General features: G+C 42.9%; 1 protein-coding gene across 1 annotated transcript; it reads right to left on the bottom strand.

Annotated features, from left to right (window-relative positions):
* Nucleotides 1–743: 743 nt before the first annotated feature.
* Nucleotides 744–22208, bottom strand: Crtap (cartilage associated protein). The gene is made up of 7 exons (XM_046437300.2): nucleotides 21645–22208; nucleotides 16032–16181; nucleotides 12676–12847; nucleotides 6029–6157; nucleotides 3618–3763; nucleotides 2661–2744; nucleotides 744–1305 (listed from the first exon to the last, which is right to left on the bottom strand). The coding sequence occupies exons 1-7, from the start codon at nucleotides 22113–22115 to the stop codon at nucleotides 1252–1254; spliced, it is 1206 nt and encodes a 401-aa protein (XP_046293256.1). The 5' UTR covers nucleotides 22116–22208; the 3' UTR covers nucleotides 744–1251.
* Between the last annotated feature and the right edge of the window lie 384 nt (nucleotides 22209–22592).

Genomic DNA, 22592 nt, shown 5'->3' with positions numbered 1-22592 from the left:
CTCCCCCTTGCCTGCTCCTCTGCTTGGCCTCCTGTGGTTCCCTGGTCACACCAAGCACGTTCCCACTTCCAGGCACTGCACATGCTGTCCCTTCTCTGCCCTGAGACCTGCTGCCCTAAGGCCTCTGTTCTATTGTCACCTCCTAGATGAGCCGCCCAGAGCACACTGCAGCCTCATCTCTAGGACTCCTTACCCTCTTCCTTGCTTTATTTTTTCCCCATAGCAATCATCACTGTCTGATACCATGTGTATATTTCTTCCTGTTGGCTGGTTGCCTTCCTTGTCCTATAGAATGTAGGCTCTGTGAGACCAGGATTTTTTTTTTCCTGTTATTCTTTGCAGTATCACTGGTACCCAGGTCAATGCCTGGCAACAGCAGATATTCAACAAATATTCGTTGAAAGAATGAATGAAACTAGATTCCCTCTGGCTTTCTTCCATTTGCAACTCTTAAGACTTATGACGCTAAGACTTTAAGGCTGAGAATTGTTCTCAAAAGAGGTTGGCTGATCCTTATAAGATTTTTGGAGATTGAAAAGTGTTGGGGAAAACCCATATTTCTGTATTCTGCATATTCACCCAACTTGTTTTTCAATAGGTGCAAGAAGTGGTACAGGTTAGATCAAATAAAGACCATCAGGAGGTTTGGAGAAATTTAGCCTTTGCCTACTTCCATTTTTTTCCTGGGTAGAAGAAGAGATTAAAATCTGGAAGAGCAAAGGGACCAAAAGGAATTTACACAATTATCATCTTTTAAGAGTGTTTTTCTTATTTAAAAAATAATACTGATTTTTTGGCGGGTGGGGGGGACAAACCATGGAAAACTGCCCTTCCAGCCAAAAGTAAGAAAGGCATGTATGAACACAGAGAAAACAGATGCAAATTCAGGGGAGACAGGTGTGAACATGGGTAAGACAGGTGTGAAGAGGAAAAGACAGGTGTGAAGAAGGGAAGACGTGTGAACATGGGGAAGACAGGTGTGAAGAAGGACAGGTGTGAACATGAGGAAAACAGGTGTGAATGCAGGGAAGGCAGGTAGGAATATGGAAAGAGAGGTGTGAACATAAGGAAGATAGGTGTGAATACAGAAGACAGGCTCACCCTGGTTAGATGTAGTGAAAGAGATGGGGGCTTCCCTTTTACTTTGTAAAGGGAAGGCTTTGAGGTATCAAAAATCTGGGCTTTTGGGAAAAGGAGGACAAAGAATCTGTTTCCTGAACTTCGTAAGGAAGTCTCTTTGGTTGCCCGGGACTAGTCAGTCTCCTCCAGGTCCAAGAGGTCATCCACATATTCCACAACCTCTCCCTGTAAGAGACAAAAGGACACCTGTGTGATTTACCTGAAAAAAAAGTGCTGGTGGGCAGAACTGTTTGCAAGAAGCCACTGCTGGCTGGCTGCTTGGGCCAAAGCAGGTCTTCTCCACTGGCCTGGGGTCCAGAGGATGGACCCTGCGGAAGGTATCTCAGCTCCCATTCCATGTGAACTCCATGCCAAGCACTCTCTTTCCCACCCCACAGCCAGCCTCTGTGAAATGGACAGTTCAGCCACCCTCTGTAAAGTCCTCTGGGCTTCCCTCCCTTTCAGCCTCAACCACCAGACCACATCTCCCAAACCACAGTAGCCAACATTATTGGTATCTGGCCAGCATAACTGCCTTTGGAGACTGGCCCCAAAGCATTCCTGTGACCCCTCAGTCTCTGCTTCAACCCAACCCAAGGCTTAGACCCTCACATCACATCCTGGCTTACAAAGTGCTTCCACTTACAACCCTGGGAGGGGGATATTATTACTTCTGCTTCATAAAAAAAGAATTGAGGCTCAGTTCCTTCATGCTAGTGACGGATCTGTCCTACACAAGTCTGAGCACAGAAGATTCCCTGATGATGTCTTGTTTGGAGGTGTTTCACCTAAAACCAGGAAAGTTTTAGGTGAGAGAGCATCCTGGAGGCTGGGCCTCTGGGTCTAGCCTCACAGGTCACAGAACTTTTGGTCTCCCAGACTCCTCACCTATAATGTGAAGGGTCAGACCAGAACAGGGTCTTAGGGTTCTTCCAGCTCCAACATGGTAGGTTCTCAGCTTTTCTAGAAAGCGGTTTTCAATTTGTTCCAAACCCATCTCTCTAAATAATACTCCTAACGATGGCTTTTCTGTGGCTTCACTGCCCCTCCACTAAATGGCTAGTCCACAACCAGTTTAGACTAGTCAAAAAAGGAGTTGGCTAAGAGACTTAAGACTTAATCAAACTTAAAATGCTTACAGCAAGGACATCATTTACCAAAAAAAAAAAAAAAGATAACACTCTGATAGAAAAATTGGAAAGGGGAGTTGAAGTATTTTCAGAGTGCTGAGCCATTGAAAATTCACTGTGTCTTTATAAAGTTAAAAGATGATGGCTGGCTGGGTGACTGCTGCAGATTCCTGGAGCGTCACTCCACACATGGCACCTTCGGGAAACGTGGCACTGCAGCCTGGGTTTCCTAGAAAGCCGGGCTCCTCCATGCCAGCGTTCTGCCTTTCATTAAAACACCCACAGCAACTGTCTTTCTCAAGGTCCCCTTCTGTTTCTTATTTCAGGGACGCCCCAGCCTTGCAGTGACTTTAGCAAAGGCGTGAGTAATATTTTCTCTCAGCCAGACATGTGCTAAGCATGAAAACTTACCTCATCATCATCCATTATATTTTCCTTAGCAAAGTCATACAGCTCTTTCTGGAGGGTAGTCACATTAAAGAACTGAACTGCTTCCTGTTCAGACAAACAGAGAACAGCTTATAGGACCCACCTTTCCATGTCAGGAATGGGAGGAAGAGGAGGCAACGGGTATGGGCTTTCTTTCTGGGGGGATGAGAATGTTTAAAAGGACAGAGTGGCAATGTTTGGAGAACTCTGTGAGTACAGCAACAGCCACTGAATTATACACTTGAAGAAGGTGAAGTCTATAGTATATGAAATACATTTCAATTTTTTTTTTTTTAAATAGCCACCTTGGGTAAAGGAGAGGAGTTTGTGAGCATGTGTGTAGTAGTGGGAGAATGAGAGGTGAAGGAAGATGTATTTATGACAACCCAGGACAGCATATAAAAATCCCAATGGTCTTCATCCCAAAGATAAACCAGAAAAGAGCTCTCGAAAATCACACATAATTAATGGAGTCCTTAACAAAACATGCAAAACTTTGAGTTTGTCCATTAAGGAAATTAAATGATAGTCTGTTCACAAGAGAACCTACCCTGGTGCTATTGAAAAATATTAGTAAGTGAGTCTGTGGGTATGGCCTAGAAAAGTCTTCATGCAAAACAGTGTGTGAAGCAGGATCCTATTTTTTAAAAAAATACAGGCTGTATATACGTGTAAATGTGTAGCCTTATTATAAAGTTTGGGATAAAGTGAAGGTGTGAGATTTTGAGAGAATCTCACTTTCTAAGTAAAATATTTCTGTTAACATTTGACATATGTCATGTTTACAGATTCAGAAACCAGAATAAAGCAATAAAATGTTAAGACCAAAACACAACAGAAACCAGTTTGTTCCTGAAAGAACTCTTTCTCTTAAGTCTTCTGAAATTCAGGCTGAAGAGAAGGAAAGGAAAAGTCAGGGCCTGGCTGCAGGGCACTCACTGGTCTGGGCTGGAAATGCTCGTCCGAGAGGCCCCACTTGTCCCTGTGGAACTGGTAGTACACCAGGTTCTGCTGCATGACCTTGTCATTCTGGTCAAAGAGAAGATAGCTGACCGCACAGGGGGCTGCATTCTTCAGGTCACTCACTGGATCCGGGAAAGAAGACGATGAGCAAATCAGCAAGCCATGTCTGCAACCTCCCCCCAGTTACCCCCAGCTCTAGCTCTCCTTCCTAGGGTCATGAATGAGCCCCTTCTTTGCAGCTCCTGCTCTGGAAAGCCTGTGACTGACTGCAATCAAGGTGGAAGGTCACAGGTAAGGACTCCATGCAGCCTGGAGGCCAGATTCCTTGGTAGGCAGATGCCATGGCAGTCCTGCCCAACACTTCAGGCTCTGGGGACATGGGCTGGTCTCAGGCCCCTGGCACCAGCCAAAGAAGGCGGGGTCCCATACCCTGGACTGTCCTAGGCTCAAAGCAGATAAGTGGCTCAGCAAGAAGACCCAGTTCCTGGGTCTATAATCTCCAGATACAGGTGGGCCCCTACAACTAAACCAGATTTGGAAGATGAACAACGGTGGATCCTCAGAGATAGAAGAGATTTAAAGTCATTGGGTCCTGCTGCCTCGTAGGACTGGGGTTCCCACCTCTGCTTCTGTATTTAGCTTTCAACACTTTCAACAAAGGATCTGAAGGGTTAGAATTTACCTTGGGAGTGGGGCAAACGGGAAGATATAATGATACAGAAGACCCAGGGTATTCATTCTGTCACATTCCACTCCAATTTAAAACTGAGGAAGAACATTTCTGCCAATGCTTTGGTTGGTAGGTGTGACCTGAGCTTGGATATGAATAAATTGTGCCACCCAGAGGTTATTTCTTGTAATGACAACTTCAAACCCAAGCTTAGGGCACTTATTATTCACAAGGCCTGCAGGGCCACTAAAGGGTTCAAACGTAAGGAACAACACTTGCCCTTAAAAAACTTAGTGAGGTCAGGTTGGTACCGATGATCGGGGAGGCTGAAGCAGAAGGATTGCAAGTTTGAGGCCAATCTCAGCAGGCCTCTTCAAGGCAGTGAGTTTTATGTATACTCTTTATAACTCCAGAAAACAAATACTTTGAGGGAGCAAATGCAAAGCTGGAGGTTTTGGTCTACCAGTGTTTACAAGTGTTTGCCACAGTTTTTGACATGTAGGGAGATTTTGAGCTGCCAGAGCCAGGATATGTCTACAATACTCTAAACGCCTAATACTCTAGCTTTGTGTACTCAGAAAAGGCCATGGAAATCCAATGGACTGTTATGTAACATACAGGTATATATTATGTGCAATATATATATATATATATATACACACACACACACACACACACACACATACACACACACACATACAGGAAGAGGTAGCATGGCTTCATGCTTTAGGCACAGACCCTGGAACTGCACTGCAAATCTTTAATCTTCAACAGGCAAAGATTTCAATGTGTTCTAAGGAATGTGGGAATGCAGTAAGAAGGATACAACAAAGAACACAATAGCTCCACAAGGAAACGAAAGCCACAGAAGCTAAGGTCCTCTCTCACTCTTCCCTGGGGCATCCCTAAGACCTGCCTATCCTGATTGAGAACAGCATGACGGGAGGCATCTATTCCAGCCAGAATCCTGCCACTCTGGACCCTGCTACTTCTCCACTAGAACAGAACTGTTCCTACTGCATCTGTCCACGATAATCCTCCAGTGCTTATAACCAAATTACCAAGGTTCACCCTGCTCAAACAAGTGGCACTTGGCACAGTGGTGGGGAGCAGAGGCGAAGGCTCAAAGGACAGGCTCTGAGTCTCACTCTGAGTGACCTTTTCTCCCCTTTGTCCACTTGGAATGTTCTCATTGACACACTCCAATTTCAGGTCCAGGGAAGACCAGGTGGAATGAGGCTCTCACAGTGTGAAAAGTAGAGCTGATTTTGGGGAGAAAGGGAAATGACAATAGAGAAAATGAACCCTTGCAGGGTAGAGTTGGCTGAGTGCCAGTGTGTGACTGATCACCCTCCGCATTTAGCATCCATTAGCTCACTTGATCCTCAAGATGATCCTGAGAGGTGAGTACTATTACTGCTGCTTTACTGATGAAGAAACGGAAGCATAGAGAAGTCAGTAAATTAAAAAGTTGAAGTTCAAACCCAGGCAATGTGGTTTCAGGGTCTGTGCCTAAAACATGAAGCCATGCTACCTCTTCCTACACAGCATGTCACCAAAGTTGTCAAGGTGGCTGATGAACTCTCAGCAACCACAGGTAAAGGCTGTCACCTCTATTCTGCTGACAGGGAAGCTGAGTCTTAGGAGGATTAAACTGAGGAAACTGAGTCTTTGAGGATTAAATACCTTGCCCAAGATCCCATAGAAAGTTACTTACACTTATAATAAGCAAACTGCAAATAATGATACATGGTTGCAACAAATTTCTCCACCGGATAGCCTCCTATAACTGGGGTGAGGCTCTCTTCACACTGTATTTTGCATTCCAGAACTTCTATGTAATGATCTGAAAAAAAAAAAAATCCACAAATTTTCAGAGCAGCACATGCATTGCTCACTTCTCTTCTTCCTTTCTCTTTACCATCCTTCCTTTCTTCCCTTCAGTGCTGGGGATCAAACCCAGGGCTTTGCATATGCTAGGTAAGTGCTCTACCACTGAGCTGTGTCCCCAGCCCCATTATTTTCTTAATACACAACTTCTGCCTTCCATGAAAATGAGAAAAATATAAGAAAAAAATATTTGTAACATTTACAATAAGAGGCTAAAATATTTAATATACAAAACTCCTTAAGATCAATTTAAAAAAAATGAGGGGCTGGAGTTATGGCTTCGCGGTAGAACGTTTGCCTAGCATGTGCAAGGCCCTGGGTTTGATCCTCAGCACCACATAAAGTAAATAAATAAAATAAAGGTATTGTGTCCAACAACAACTAAAAAATAACTATTAAAAAATGACAAACACCCTCTATAAAAATGGCCAAAGTATGTTAACAGAAAAGAAATTAGAAAAATAGTGAATAAACATTGTGAAGAGTTGCTATACCTCTTTTGTAATTAAGAAATATAGCCTGGGACTAGGGAAACAGTTTACTTGGTAAAGTGCTTGCCTCACATGCACAAGGGTCTGGGTTCAATCCTCAGTGCCACAAAAAAAAAAAAAAAAGAAAAAAAGAAAAAAAAGAAATACAATCTAGCGCAGAGACTGTAATCCTAGCTACTGGAGAGGTTGAGGCAGGAGGATCACGAGATTGAGGCCAGAGTGGACAACTTAGTGAGACCCTGTCTCAAAATAAAAAATAAAAAGGGATAGGAATGTAGCTCTGTAGTAGAGCACTTGCCCGGCATGCACAAGGCCCTGGGTTCAATCACCAGTACAAGGAGAAGAAGAAAAAAATGATTTAAACTGGGGGCTAGGGATGTGGCTTACTGATAAAACACTTGCCTAACATAAGACCCTGGGTTTGGAGGGCCTGGGTTGTGGCTCAGCGGTAAAGCACTTGCCTACCATGCATGAGGTACTGAGTTCAATCTCTGGCACCACATAAAACAAACAAACAAATAAATAAATAAATAAACAAAAACAAGGTCCTGGGTTTGATCTCCAGCAAGGCAAAATAATAATAATAATAATAATAATAATAGGCAAAATTTAAAAAATTTATTAGCACCAATGTTAGGGAAATAATGGTAAAACTTACACTTATATTCTATTGGTGGAAGCAAAACTGGAACAAACAGAAATTTGTTTTGGAAGACAAATTTTGCAAAGTTTACCAAATGTTAAAATATACATATCCTTCTAACTTGGCACTCTACTTCCCTGAAATAACAACAGCAAACTTAGAAGCAACCTAAATGCCAGTCGATAAGTTCCAGTACATCTAAACCACAGAATCTATATAACCTTCAAGAGAATAAGGCAAACAACACATATAACATATATATAAAACATACAACAACATAGAAAGATGTCAAAAACTACATTTCCCAGCCTCCCTTGCAGTTAGAATGGGACCATATGACTAGTTGTAGCCAATGAAATGTGGATAGCAACAACTACTAAATATTTCTTCAGGCCTGGTCCCTAGTAACTCCCAGGTGATCCTGCATCCCCCCTTTTATCTCTTTTACACAACAAGAAGGAAAAGACCTCAGGATGTTTGCATATATTTTTATTGGCAAGACTAGAGAAAAAGCCTCTCATATATCACTGGTAGGAATGCAAAATGATACCTTAAAATACTAAATAGTTTACAGAACTATTAACCCAGTTCTGTAGACTTTGAAAACATATCTCTGTACTTAGCAAAAAAGAAAAAAAAAAACTTCAGTTATCCATTTCAATGTAATATGTAACAGCAAATGATTGGACAACCCAAAAGTTGATGAATAGTAAGCTATTACAGTCTTGTTGTTAATAAATAACTTCAAAAAAGAAAATGCTAACTAAATTGTAGAGAGACTAGAAAACACCTTAACCAAACAGATATCACCAATAAAAGAGTAAGCAGACAGCATACATGTCTGAATGTGATATCCTAGGAAGGTTACTTCTACAGTGACCCAATCAAAAAAGCACATCCTGGAGGAAATTGTGAATTACAGGACAGAAACCCAAATTGAGTAATATTTATAAAGTAACTGGTCTAAATACCTTAAAATTTCACTGGCATACAAAGACAAAGGAAGGGTAAGGACCTGTTACAGATTAAAGAACACTAAAGAAACAGCACAACTAAATAGGAAATATAAGGCTGGGGTTGTAGCTCAGTGGTAGAGTGCTTGCCTAGCATGTGTGAGCCCAGGGTTCGATCCTCAGCACCACGTACAAATAAATAAATAAAATTAAGTTATTGTATCCATCTACAACTACAAAAAAAAATTAAATAGGAAATATAATTCTGGACTGAGTCCCATACCAAGGAAGAAAATGTGACAGAAAGGACAAGATTGGGACAACCGTCAAAATTAGAATATGGATGGTAGATTGAACAAAGGTACCTAAATTAAAGTTCCTGAATTTAATTACTGTGAATATACACATTAAGTTTTTGTCCTTAGGAAATATAATGAAGCATTATGGGTAAAAAGTCAAGATATCTCCAATCTACTTTAAATGGTTCTGAAGGAAAAATAATTACACACACAATGCAGCTGGACGGAGTGATAAAGTTAGCAGGACATAATTAATTTTAAAAATTGGTAAATCTGGGTGAGAACATAAAAGTATCTAGTACTACTTTTGCAACTTCTTCACAGGTTTTAAATTGCTTACAAGTATAATCTAGGCTTAGCTGTTTCCCCTTATTCTTGGGGGGCCACATTCTGGGACCCCTTTCCCATGCATGTCTGAAACTGCTAAACCCTATATATATATTATGTTTTAATACCAAACCATAAAAAAAATCTGTTTTCTGGTATACATGCATATAATAAAGTTTAATTTATAAATTAGGCACAGTAACATTAACCATAAGGAAACATGAAATAGAAGAATTATAACAATATACTGTAATAGAAGTAATGATAATGTGGTCTCTCACACTCAAAATAGTTTCCTGAGCTGAACTCATCCTTGTGCTGATGTGAGGTGGTACCACGCTGATGTGATGAGAAGTGAGGCAGATGACAGAGGTTTTGTGATGTGACACCACACGAAAGCCATGTGAGCACAAGCACTGTACTAAGGTGGCATACATCTGCTAAGCAGGACAGCTTCTAAGTGACTGCTGGCAGGTAGGGTATACAGTGTGGATATGCTAGAAAAGGAATGATTAGGGCTGGGGATGTGGCTCAAGTGGTAGCATGCTTGCCTGGCATGCGTGCGGCCCAGGTTCGATCCTCAGCACCACATACAAACAAAGATGTTCTGTCCACCGAAAACTAAAAAATAAATATTAAAATTCTCATTCTCTCTCTCTCTCTCTCTCTCTCTCTTAAAAAAAAAAAAGTTTAAAGTTTAAAAAAAAAAAAAAAAGAAAAGAAAAGGAACGATTCATGTCCCAGGAGTAATGGAGCTGGATGGTGACAGATTTTATAACACTACTCAAAACTTATTCACTATTTATTTCTGGAATTTTCCACTTAATATTTTCAGACTGTGTCAGGCACAGTGGGTCATGCTTGTAATCCCAGAGGCTTGGGAGGCTGAGACAAAAGAATCATGAGTTCAAGATCAGTGTCAGCAACTTAGCAGGGTCCTAAGCAACTCAGCAAGACCTTATCTATAAATAAAATATAAAAAAGGGCTGGAGATACAGCTCAATGGTTAAGCACTCCTGGGTTCAATCCCTGGTACCAAAACATATGTGTGAGTGTGTGTGTGTGTGTGTATTTTTTTTTTTTTACTATGGTTGACAGCAGGTAACTAAAACCATAGAAACCACGAATAAAGGGGACTGCTGTGTATCAAATATAGGTAAGAGAGACACAGCAGACACTATGTACTGTTGTAAAAGAGTCTTGTTTTCCCAACTCCCATTTAAAAAAAGAAAAAGAAGATTAAAATTGGACCTGACCAAGTGTCTACATACAAGTACCAATTTATAAGAAATATAGAGGGCTGGGATTGTGGCTCAGTGGTAGAGTGCTCGTCTGGCATGTGTGAGGCCCTGGGTTTGATCCTTAGCACCACATAAAAATAAATAAATAAATAAAGGCATTGTGTCCAATTACACCTAAAAAATAAATATTAAAAAAAAATAAGAAATATAGAGCATAGTGGATCATGGAGATACAATCAATACACTCTACACAGTAAGAATCTCCATAGGAGAAATAATTCAGTTGTTTCAATAGCAAGGCGGAAAAAAAGAGAAGAAACTATAGATTAAGAGAGACTTAAAAGGTAACAAAGTAGCCAGGCATGGTGGCTCAAACTCAGTACCACACACACACACACACACAAAAAAAAAAAACAGAATGAATTTGCTACAGTACAGATGAACCTTGAAGACATTATACTCAGTAAAATAAGTCAATCACAAAAGTGCAGATACAGCATGATTCCACTTACATGAGATAGCCAGAGTAATCAAATGCATAAAGAAATAAAGAAGGTGGCTGCCAGGGGATGGGTGGGGAGGAGGAAGGCGGGAGGTATTTATTAACAGGGACAGAGTTTCTGTTTGGAAGGATGAGGAAGTTCTAGATACAAATGACAGTAACAGTTGCACAATGATGTGAACATACTTTAGGTCACTGGACTGTTTATTTAAAGGTGGCTAGAATGGTAAATTTCATATTATATGTATTTTACCATAATCAAAAGATTTTAAAACTAGAATCTATCACAACATGCGGACCTTATTTGGATCCTGATTCAAACAAATGAATAGTAAATTATTGATGATGTTTTTTGGTGATATGGACACTGAATAGTTGATGGTGAGATTAAGTAACTATTGTTAAAATTCTTTTAGGTGTAATAGTGTAGTGGCTATGTTAAAAAAAAAAGAGTCCTTATTTTTTAGAGGTATATACTGAAATATTACACATGAAGTGACACAGCATCTGGAATTTGCTTCAAAATAACCTGAGAGAGGGCTGGGGTTGTGGCTCAGGGGTAGAGCACTTGCCTAGCACATGCAAGGCCCTGGGTTTGATCCTCAGCACCACATAAAAGTAAACAATAAAGGTATTGTGCCCTACTACAACTAAAAAATAAATATTAAAACAAATAACTAAATAGCCTGAGAGAAGAGAAGTAGATAAAACTCCAAATGGCCATGAGTTGATAGCTATGAAGCTGGATCATGGTTACCAGGGATTCATTGTACTCTTCTATTTTTTTACAGGTATCAAAAAAATTTTTTTTCAATTTTTCTATAATAAAAGGGGTTACTTAAGGGGGGGGGAGTATTTTATAGAAAAAAGAGATTTATGAACAAAACATGACTTAAAGAAAACAAACCTCTCTTTGAAAGAGCTTCCATTCTGCAGGATCTCTGAAGAGCCGTTAACCATTAACATGCTCAGTGACTCTGCAGAGGGAGACACAGCACTCAGCCCACTCCGAGACTTATTTAAGGAGCACTGTACAGAGATACAATACTCTTTTTTATCTATGGTATGGTCCAGACTTCTTTACCCTTTTTGTAAGGCACAGTTCTAGGTTCAGGGTCCTCAGTCCATTTTGGGAACTCCTCTCTTGGCCATTCCTCTCATGTACTGGAGTAACACTGCCCAATGAAGGCGAAGAGCAAATGTCTGGGCCCTCCAGAGAAATCTGAGCTATCTATGGGGTGGTTTTCTTTCCTTCTTCATTTTTTAAAAATATTTTTTAAATTTTTTTTTTAGTTGTAGATGAACATAATACCTTTATTTTATTTATTATATGTGGTGCTGAGGCTGGAACCCAGGGCCTCACATGCACTAGGCGAGAGCTCTACTGCTGAACCACAACCCCAGCCCTCCTTCTTCATTCTTCTTATGTTTTCTGAACATCCTATAAGAAGCATAGCTTGGGAGGCTGGGGTTATGGCTCAGTGGTAGAGTGCTTGCCTCACACATGTGAGGCGCTGGGTTCAATCCTCAGCACCACATAAAAATAAATAAAATAAATAAAGATATTGTGTCCATATTAAAAAATCTTAAAGAAAAAAAAAGAAGAAGAAGCATAGCTTGTTTTATAGTCAGAAATTTTCAAAATGTTCTTAGTCATGTTTATTATACTCTTCACGATACCTCTGTAACAGTTGGAAGATGGCCATCATCCAAGTTATCTTAGTAATGGAAGTTGTTACTGAGTTGCCCTAGGACCTATTTTTATCTTTCCAAAAGCCTTGGGGAATCTGTAATCAAGCAGGGCTGATACAGCAGTCTATCAGCTCTTTTACCAAGTTGAAGGCTTATCTAGGTAACTGTTAACTTCTCCCATATACTCATTAATATTTAAGCTCAAAAGTTCCTCAAAGGCAGCTCAAGACACTCAGAAGGCATGTGGACAGAGGGTAGACATCTGAGAAGACAGATCCACAAGGGGGATGGTCCCAGTTAACACCAGGATGCAACCCACCACCAACCTGCTATGGAAAGGTAGAAATCTTTGAAGTCCTTGATCTCCCGGGAGCCCTCGCAGGCTGCGAGGCATTCATAAAAAGCTTTGAAGAAATCAGGAAGGGCCAGCTCCATGTCTGTGATGGACGTCCTCCAGTTCTCACCATTGTAGGCCCGCACAGCTCGGATGAACAGACTCTGAAAAGCAAGAAAAGCCATGAAGTTTGCTCCCAGGCAGGAAGGGAGAGAGGCATGACCCCTCCAAAAGAATGGTGACCATCACCAAGCTCTGCTCTCATTAGTCCTAAAGAAGCCACCCCATCCTTAACAATGATTGGATTCATAAACCAATCGGTGACTCACTTTATATCTAGATTTCCCTACACTGTTCATTATAGGTACACTTCTCATACAGTTTAATTCAAAAAGAAACAGGTGTTTGATAATAAAATCAAATTCAAATCAAAGGGTAAGGTAGTGAATACCTGCAATCCCCAGCAGCTCAGGAGGCTGAGGCAGGAGGATCACAAGTTCGAAGCTAGCCTCAGCAACTTAGTGAGGCTCTAAGCAACTCAGTGACACCTGTCTCTAAATAAAATTTTTAAAAAGGGGTGGTTATGTGTCTCAGTGGTTAAGTGCCCCTGGGTTCAATTCCCTGTACAAAAAAAAAAAAACAAGGGGAAAAGTGACAAATCAGATCTGCAGTTGCCAGGAGTCTGGGGCTGGGGCAAAGTCCTGACTCCTGAGAAACAGCAGGGAGCTTGTTAGGGTGATGGCAATATTCCACATTATGATCACAGTGGTAGTTATAAGACTGCATATATTTGTCAAAACTCATTGAATTATATACTCATTGAATTGTAATTCAAAACTCATTGAATTAGTAAATATATTGTAAATAAATGAAACCTCAATTAAGCTGAGTTGAGAAACTGAAAGGAGAAAATACAAGTTTGAGAGCAGGTGCCTGATACCCTGTTCCTCCAACAATAAAGAAGGCAGGAGCAGTGTGCATCAGCACCAGCTATTGGGAAGATAACCAGGTGCCCGAGAGTGGAGACTTGACTGACTTTCTGCTGATTGATGATTGGACCAAATAAAAATAAATAAATAAATAATTAGGACTGAGACAGCAGCTTGGTCTCCAAGAAATAAGTAGAGATCCTGGATAGAAATGAAAGCCTGCTGACTTGGAGAAGCCAAGACAGGCCTTGCAGCAAGCCTGGGATGCTCCACGTGGACTTTATTTTCAGCAGCTCCTGGATGGGGACCTATGAAAGCCACTTTTGACCTGCACTTTTCCCCAACCTTCAGGCCTCAAGCAGAAAGGATGGATCTCCTGGAGCCCGCTAGGCAGGCAGAATTCCCTGGAAATGAGACAAGCAGAGAACTGCCTGAGAACAGAGAACAGGAGCCTTCTGAAGACTGGGTAAATGAGCAGCAACTCCAGGCAGTAGCTTTCCAGAAGCAGCGTGGCAGCAGCAGCAGCAAGAAGGAAAGCCAGTAGTCAGGAAGATCCTGAGCATGCAGGAGGCAGCCCAGCCACAGCCAGCAGGGCTCCAACCAGGGACCAAAAGAACCAGCTGACTTCCAGGTAAGCACTCTTCCATGGTGAGCTCAGCTCTGCACCCCAAATCCAGTGAACACAACAATGAGGAATGCATGAAGGCATGGCCTTCTTAAGGAAGAATAGGAAAGGGGCAAGCAGCAGACAAGAGGTTTCAACAACTTTTGGAAAGAAGAAAGGCAAATGATCATAGGGGAGGGTCTGGGGGGGAAGTGAGCTACTTACCCTGTTGGCATTTGCAGGCACCAGAAACCAGGAAAGGCAGGGAAGACACAGAACTGCAAGCAGAACTGAAAGCCTGTGCAGACTGCTGGAGCCTAGTTCCCTCCCAGTACCACATTCCCCCAAAGCCACTCTTCACTACAGACTAGTAGTTGATTCTAGAGACTCTGCCCAGAAAGGCTGAAGAGTCAGGGACCAGGCACAGCAGAGGTTGAGCTGAATGCATGGGACTAAAATTTCTGACTCAGCTGGGAGACCCCTGCTGCTATCCACAGACTGCCTCTCAGGGGCTGCAGACAAGCGTGGGCTCCCCACCAGCCCTGTAGAAGGCTGGCAAAGTCTTCCCTGGAAAACTAAAAGGTCCCCCATCAGTAAAAAGTGAGCTTGTAGTCTAATCATACTACTGGAAACCTGTGGCCGGCTCCTCCTTTCAATACATCCCTGTTTTCAACCTTGTCCTAACCTTCCCTGGTGCTCTGGCTGATGATACCTAAGTGACAGACCCTGGCCATAATTAGTGCTCAAAAGAGATTCTTATTATTGTTATGATTAATTATCATCAGAACTTTTTGCAGATGCATAGATTTAAGTATCCCCTCATTTGTCAACTCCTCTTTACTTTAATTTTCACCTTAATACATATGGTGTGTGTGTGTAAAATATGTCTCCTAGTTTCATCAAAATGTGAGGTGTATTTTTCTTTTCTTTCTTTTTTTTTTTTTTTTTGGTACTGGGGCTTGAACTCAGGGGCACTTAGCCATCCCCAGCCCTTTTTGTATGTTATTTAGAGACAGGGTCCCACTGAGTTGGTTAGGGCCTCACTAAATTGCTGAGGCTGGCTTTGAACACATGATCCTCCTGCCTCAGCCTCCAGAGCTGCTGGGATTACAGAAATGTACCACCACACCTGGCTGCAGCTCTCTTCTTGAGGTGCATGTTTCTATTCTGGCTGTTCCTGGTCATTTGGTGGTGATTTCCAAAATACGTCTTTACCATCTTAAAACTGAATGATCAAATGATCAAATTTCAAAAATGAATAATTTAAAGGAAAGATAGCTTTAAAATCAGGTAAAGTAAAAACTCATTTTAAATGGATCAATTTTCAGCTAGAAAGCCAAAATTTCTATTATCATAATGTTCATCAAATGTCACCCGAAAAATCACTAGAGCCAGGCATGGTGGCACATGCCTATAATCCAGCAGCTCTGGAGGCTGAAGCAGAAGGATTTTTGTGTGTGTCTGTGTAGTGTTGGGGACTGAACCCAGGGCCTTATGCATGAGAGACGAGCACTCTGCCAACTGAGCTATATCCCCAGCCCCGTGAAGTGTAGGATGGTAAATCCAAAGCCAGCCTCAGCAACTTAGTGAGGACCTAAGCAATGAAGTGAGACCCTGTCTCAAAATAAAAAATAAAAAAGGGTTGGGGATGTATCTTAGTGGTTAAGCACCCCTGGGTTCAATTCCTGGTACCAAAAAAAGTGGGGAAAAAAAAAAAACAACACTAGAAATTGCTTGGATGTCAACAGCTGTTTACTGAGATACACTTCTTAAACAATTCACATTGCACTAACCGCTACAAAAATCTGAATATACCTCATAGGACTTGGTTTCCAAGTCTTTGATGTAGTCTTCGGCACCAGGCAGGCTCTTGTAATACGCCATGTTTCTCTTCATCATTTCGTCATCAGGATGCTTCAGGAGAAAGGTGTGAGCTGCTGCAATGGCCTTCGGGAGATTATTTGCCTAAGTACAAAGAAGAAAGATGAGGCTGCTGAATGTATGCATGCCTAGCAGGGAGTTTTGTAAAATAGGAACTTGTTTTCAGTAACAGTCCTTTAGTGACTTTGGTACTAAACAGTGTCTCCAGATAAGGGCTCAGTGACTTCCAGGGCCCCCCAGAATCTCATCCAGCCAATCTGGATAAGTGTTTGTCCCCCCCATTTGGATGGCCTTACAGTGCCTTTCCCATCTGCGCTGGGCCATCTCCACCCTGTCTGTGTCCCTGGAGGCTGGCCTGTGTGGGCTTTTCCAAGACTCCCTTCCTTGCCCTCTCACTTCCAAAGAGGCTCACCCATGAAGAGCCCAACAGGAGGCTCGGGCTGCAATGTCTCTTAACTGAAGGTTACATATTCTCTCAAGATGGCCCTCTCCATACAATCTTTCCTTTCAGGTTCCGGTAATTGCTCTCTCCCTTACCCCTTTGACTGAGGCTTGGGCATGCCCTACTAGTACTAGACCTGAGGACACAATGTCCCTTGTGGGTTCCCCACATGCCACACCCACCTTTGTAAGTAACCACTGTAGTAAACATCCTTCAAATTACTCAGTATGACCAACTTGAATCTAATGTATGAAATATGATATGTCAAGAGCTTTATAATGTTTTGAACAACCAATAAAAAAAATTAAAAAAAAAAAAATTACTCAGTATGTCTGTACCACATCTTTTCCGCTGGAACCTTGAAAAATATATTAATGTTTTTCCCCACTTCACACAGAACCTTCTGCTTCTATTCTCAAGTGATCCCAAATACCTCCTCACTGACTCATCCAATCACTGGGGAAAAATCTGTAGAGACACTCCTATAGGCAGGAACCCTTTCTAGGAAGTGGATCTTTAACAATAAGCAATCCCTGCCTTTATAAACAATACACCTGAATAAGTTCTCCCTTTCTCTCAGCAACCTCAATTAAGAGCCTCTCTCTTGTGTTATTCCCACTTTTCACACCTTCCCATATTCTCAGCTAATGCGTCCATCTCCCCTCTCCCCTTCAATCCTTGGAGGACACAGCTGTGTGCCACTCACGTCTATATTCCTGGGCCCTGGTACAGTTCCTGGGACAAGGAAGGACATAGTAAGTATCCAGGATTTGAACATAATGACGTTATGGCTATAGGACATTTTCATAAAATTAATTCATATGTTCCTTATTCTCTCTCTCTTGTTTTATTTTATTTATTTATTAAAAGTTTTATTTATTTATTTATTTACTTATTTATTTTTGGCACTGGGGATTGAACGCAAGGGTGCTTTACCCTTGAACTCCATCCCCAGCCCTTTTATAAATTTTTAAATTTTGAGACAGGGTCTTGCTAAGTTGCTGAGAGTCTCGCTAGTTGCTGAGGTTAGCCTCAAACTCACGTCTCCTGCCTGGGTCTCTCGAGTTGCTGGGTCTATAGGATGTGCCACTTTGCCCAGCTCTCTTCTCTTTGAAGCAGAGGCCAGCGGGTATAGCTCAGTGGAAGAGTGCTTGCCTGGCATGTGTAAGGCCCTGGGTTCAATCCCAGCATTGCAAAAAAATAAACAAATGAAGCAGCAACCAGCTAGCTCTGAGTTTCCCTGACTCAGGACAGAGTAGGTGTCTGGTCAGAAGGCAGAAATAATCCATATGACAAGCAACTTGTGCGGTTCAGAGAATCTAGCAGGTTTGAAGAAAGGAGGAAATAGAGGAGGAAGCTTCAGAAAAAAGCTTGACTGACAGGGAGAAAAGAAAGAAAGGAAATCCCCAAGCTGGGAAAAAAAGTTTAGGAGCCGAAAGGTCCAGGGCACTGAAAATTCAGGGCTAGCACCCTGGTCAACGGTGGTGCCCAGAAAGGTACATAAGAACAGGTGTGCTGTGGAGGAATTTTAAGCAGGAAGGCAGTCAGGGAGGCAGATACCTCCCTGTGGGGATGCATGATGAACAACGAGGGGGCCCCCCACATTGTTGGAATCATGGCTCAACCTGGTAGGAGTCAGGGTTGTCACCATGCATGCAAGTAGAGTCTCTTTCAGCAAATCCAGAGTGACACTCAGAAGCAGAAATTGGAGGGTTAGATTTGGAGAAAGGAAATAAGGGATATCTGAGAATCATAGGGTGGCACACATCTGTACCATACTGCTCCCTAATTGGAGCCCAGTCATTTTTTTTAATGTTTTTTTTTTCTTTTTTAGTTGTAGGTGGACACAATACCTTTATTTCATTTATTAATATGTGGTGCTGAGGATCAAACCCAGGGCCTCACACTTGCTAGGTGAGCACTCTTACTGCTGAGCCACAACCCCAGTCCAGAGCCAAGTCATTTTTGAGATAAGGCCAGTTGCTGCGTTGGAGAAGCAGTGGCTGGAGACAATGACAGGCTCCCAAATGTCAATGCTGATATTTGGGGAATATCAGTGAATAGCAGCCTGTAGCTAATGGAAATGCTTGTGAAAGAGTGTCACAGACAGAAAGTTCTCTACCCTCTATACCCAGCCAGAAAAAAACCTAGTTCATCAGCCAGAAAGAAAGGAAGGGAGCTGAATGCAGCCTTTTAAAAGCATTTGCCAATGAAATTAGAGTCTCATTCTCCAAAGAGCCCTCAGAAAAGGGCATGGAGTGGGCTTTTTAAGGTTCCTGACCTAGGATCTGACTTTTGCAAAATGGAATCTCCTCCCGAAGAGAAAAGGGTAGTTTTATTTACATTGACTCAGGCTCTGCCAGCTGGGACATGAAGACACATCTTGGCAGCCATGGAGAGAACTTCCAGATAGTGACAGGGACCTAAAGTAGACTGGTCACATGAAACCGATCGTAGTTGGAGGGTAAACAGCATGGCCTTTTTCCTACAAAATCACACATCCAAGCCACATCACCTCATTCCAACAGCCTGAATCCATTAGCCTCACTTCCATGTTCAACTTGGGCATTTGTCCTTAATTGCCAAAACAGACCTATGAATCAGAACAGCACAGTCGCATTGACCCAAGTCTTCCCCAGCAGGCAGCACCATCTACTGCCAGCCTTCAGGTGACAGGTGGAGTGTGTGTGCTTGTCACCAATCTTTTTTTTTCCCCAGCCATAAAGAGTTCAAGAATATGCTGGTTACAGTGGCACGTGCCTATTAATCCCAGCAGCTGGGGAGGCTGAGGCAGGAGGATTGCAAGTTTGAGACCAACTTCAGCAACTTATCGAGCCCCTAAAGTCTCAGTAAGACCTTGTCTTAAAATAAAACATAAAAAAGGGCTGGGGATGTGGCTCAATGGTTAAGCGACCCTGGGTTCAATCCCTGGTACAAAAATAAAAAATCAAAAGTTCAAGAATGTAAATATCGTTGAAGGAAAAAAATAATCAACATCTCTACCAAAAAAATCATTTTTTGAGTTATATCTTCAGTTGAAACAAATGGAGTAAACATTCATGTTTATTAATAAAATTCTTAACTTTCTCTGACCAACAAGAAATCTTACAGTGCTAAGACACATAGTACTTAACTAACTTTTAAGTGATGGTTAAGGCAGGAGGATCTCAAGGGGTTTTGAAGAGATGTTACAAACTTCCTAAGCTCTGCAGGCTACCATGATGGAGAAAACCCATGCCTTACATTCATGTAACACTAAATGCTCTCTTCTGCTTCTCACTATCACTTCTTCAAGTTTATCTGTATATTAGTGGGTATGGTGACACAGGCCTGTAATCCCAGCAACTCAGGAGGCTGAGGCAGGAGGGTCACAAGTTCAAAGCCAGCTTCAGCAATTTAGTGAGGCCCCTAAGCAACTCAGTGTGACCCTGTCTCTAAATTAAATACAGAAAAGGGCTGGGATGTGGCTCAGTGGTTAAGTGTCCCTGGGTTCAATCCCCAGTACAACTCCCCCCCAAAGTTCATTTGTATAAGAAGTCATAGCGGGCTGGGGTTGTGGATCAATGGTAGAGTGTTCACCTAGCAGGCACGAGGCACTGGGTTCGGTCCTCAGCACCACATAAATGTAAAATAAAGATATTGTGTCCACCTAAAGCTTAAGAATAAATATTTAAAAAAAAAAAAGAAGTCATAGTTTCTACTATTCTCCAGGTTAAAAAAAAATGTTTTCACATCGATTGTGTGATTTAAATTTGGTTCAGACTGTATCTGCTAAAAAGCTATACAAAAAATAAGTAGAAAATCTTTTTTTAGCTTAAAAAAAGTCATGTGATGCCAGGCATGGTGAAGTACATATATAATTCCAGAGACTTGAGAGGTTAAGGCAGGAGGATCTCAAATTCAGGGCCAGCCTCAACAAATTAGGAAGGCCCTGTCTCAAAATAAAAAAATAAAAAGGGCTGGGGATGTAGCTCAGTTGTTAAGCGCCCCTGGGTTCAATCCCTAGTACCAAAAAACAAAAAATAGTGTGAACCAGCTGTCACTTTCAACACTATGGAATTTTATTAAATTCATGCCCTCCCCTTCTATTTTAAAACTGTTTTTTATTTTCAGGAAAACATTCACAAAACTGATACTTTATATAAAACTACAACTAAGCTTTTTTTTTTTTGGGGGGGGGGGTATTATGTTACTGCACATATGAATGCAACATATATGTGGCTCTGTCTCAGTGGAAATATAAAAAACAGAATTTATAATCCAAAGACTCAAAAACAAAGCAAAAAACACCTATACCTCTGGTGTCTGGGATATGCCCTGAAGCTGTTTTTATAGTCATTAGAATAAATGCGATATATCCCCCTAAAAATCTTTTTCAAGCAGAAAAAAAAAACGGGGTGCCCTCTTGGCCAAACCTTATGAGGTCCTACCAAGTTGCACTATCCAGTAACCTGAAATTCAGTCCATTCTTAAAACTTGGTGGGTCCCCAGAGTAAGGACTCAAAGGACAGAGAATTGCAATTTGTGACTATTTTTAGCCAGCAATCACAGACCGAATTTAAGCAGCCATAAAAAGGAGGCAGTGAGCTGTGTTAAATTTTAGATGAGAGAGCAAGCCCAGGGGTCAGCCCTGATGAATCACCACGCAAACACCTCTAAGCAGAGATGTGTCCTCCCAGAGTCGTTGCCCCACCCTGGTCTCAATTCCTCCTATTAAGAGACACTTGCTAACTCCTCGGGTCACCTTCCGCTTTACTAGAGCAAGTTCTAACTCCATTTAAAAAAGTCCACTTAAATGGTATATACAGAAAAGTCTGTCCTCAAATAATAGGTAACATTCATCAGGCATTTTTGTTGGGTGCCAAACACTGTTCTACGTCTTTGGTACCCTCTACTTTAGAAAAACGCTTCAGGAAAGGTATTTTCATCTCCTTAAAAAGAAGGAAGGGCAGGATTTGGAGGCGACCCGTGGCACCACTGAGTGGGTGAGAGCGGGGTCAGGAACCCGCGGTGGAACGTGGCCCAGGGTGAGGGGCGGGGCCCGAGCCTGGGGGCGGGGCTCGAGCCGTGGGGCGGGGCCGAGCCTCGGGGCGGGGCGGACTTGCCTTGAAGTAGGCGAACTGCAGAAACTTGTAGGGTTCTCGGCGCTGGAAGTCCGCCAGTACTTCGCGGCTGGGCTGCGACTGGCGGAATGCCGGCAGGCCTTGCTTGCAGCGCTTGAGGCAGTGCGCGCGGCGCAGCAGGCCCCCGAACAGGCGCAGCTCTGGGTAGCGGGCGAGGCCGGCGGCGGGCTCCGGCTGGGGCACCGAGCTGCAGTTGCGGTGGCAGAAGGCCTCGCTGTCGCGCAGCAGGCGGTGTAGCCGCAGGCTGATCTCCAGGTAGCCCACGCTCTCAGCCCAGTGCTCGCCGCTGTACTGGTCCAGCGCGTGCCGGTAGGCCGACTCGAGTGGCATTAGCTCGTCGCGCGGGAAGCTGCGGAAACTGTAGCGTTCGTATTGGGCGCGCCCGGTGCGACACGCACAGCCTGCGCACAGAAGCGCCAGCAGCGCCGCGGCCGCCCGGCGCCCTGGCTCCATGGCACCCGGCGGAAGGAAGAAAGGAAGGAAAGAAGGGAGAAAGAAGGAAAGGAAGGAGGAGGACCGCGCAACGCAGCAGGCCGAATCTTGGGAGGCGGGGACCCAGGCCGCCGGCCCGCCCCGTCCGGCCGCCACTCCCCACTTCTCCTGGGGATCCGGGCGACAGCTACCGCGTGGAAAGGGTGCTTTAGGGAAGGTGCTCAGCTCCCTGGTTCTGGCGCATTCCCAGTGTAGGTTCCCGCGCTCTGCGGTTCATTTTTTGGAGGTTGCTGTCGGCAAGCCAGATGCGGCCCTACAGCATCATAGATGACTGATACTTAAACTTGTATAATCACTTGAAAGACTTGTGAAAACACAGATTCTTGGGCCGCGCTCCCAGAATTTTGATTCAGCAATTCTGGGGAGGGGGGGGAGCTGAGGATTTGCATTTCTAACGAGCATCCCGGTGAGGCTGATGCTAAGGTTTTGCGGACTATA

The sequence above is a fragment of the Marmota monax genome, unplaced genomic scaffold (genome assembly GCF_021218885.2).
Source record: "Marmota monax isolate L192 unplaced genomic scaffold, Marmota_monax_Labrador192_F-V1.1 WCK01_AAM20220418_F8-fsc00021, whole genome shotgun sequence".
Classification (NCBI taxonomy): domain Eukaryota; kingdom Metazoa; phylum Chordata; class Mammalia; order Rodentia; family Sciuridae; genus Marmota; species Marmota monax.
Note: the sequence above shows the minus strand (reverse complement) of the source record. Positions and strands in the feature narration are given on the sequence as shown.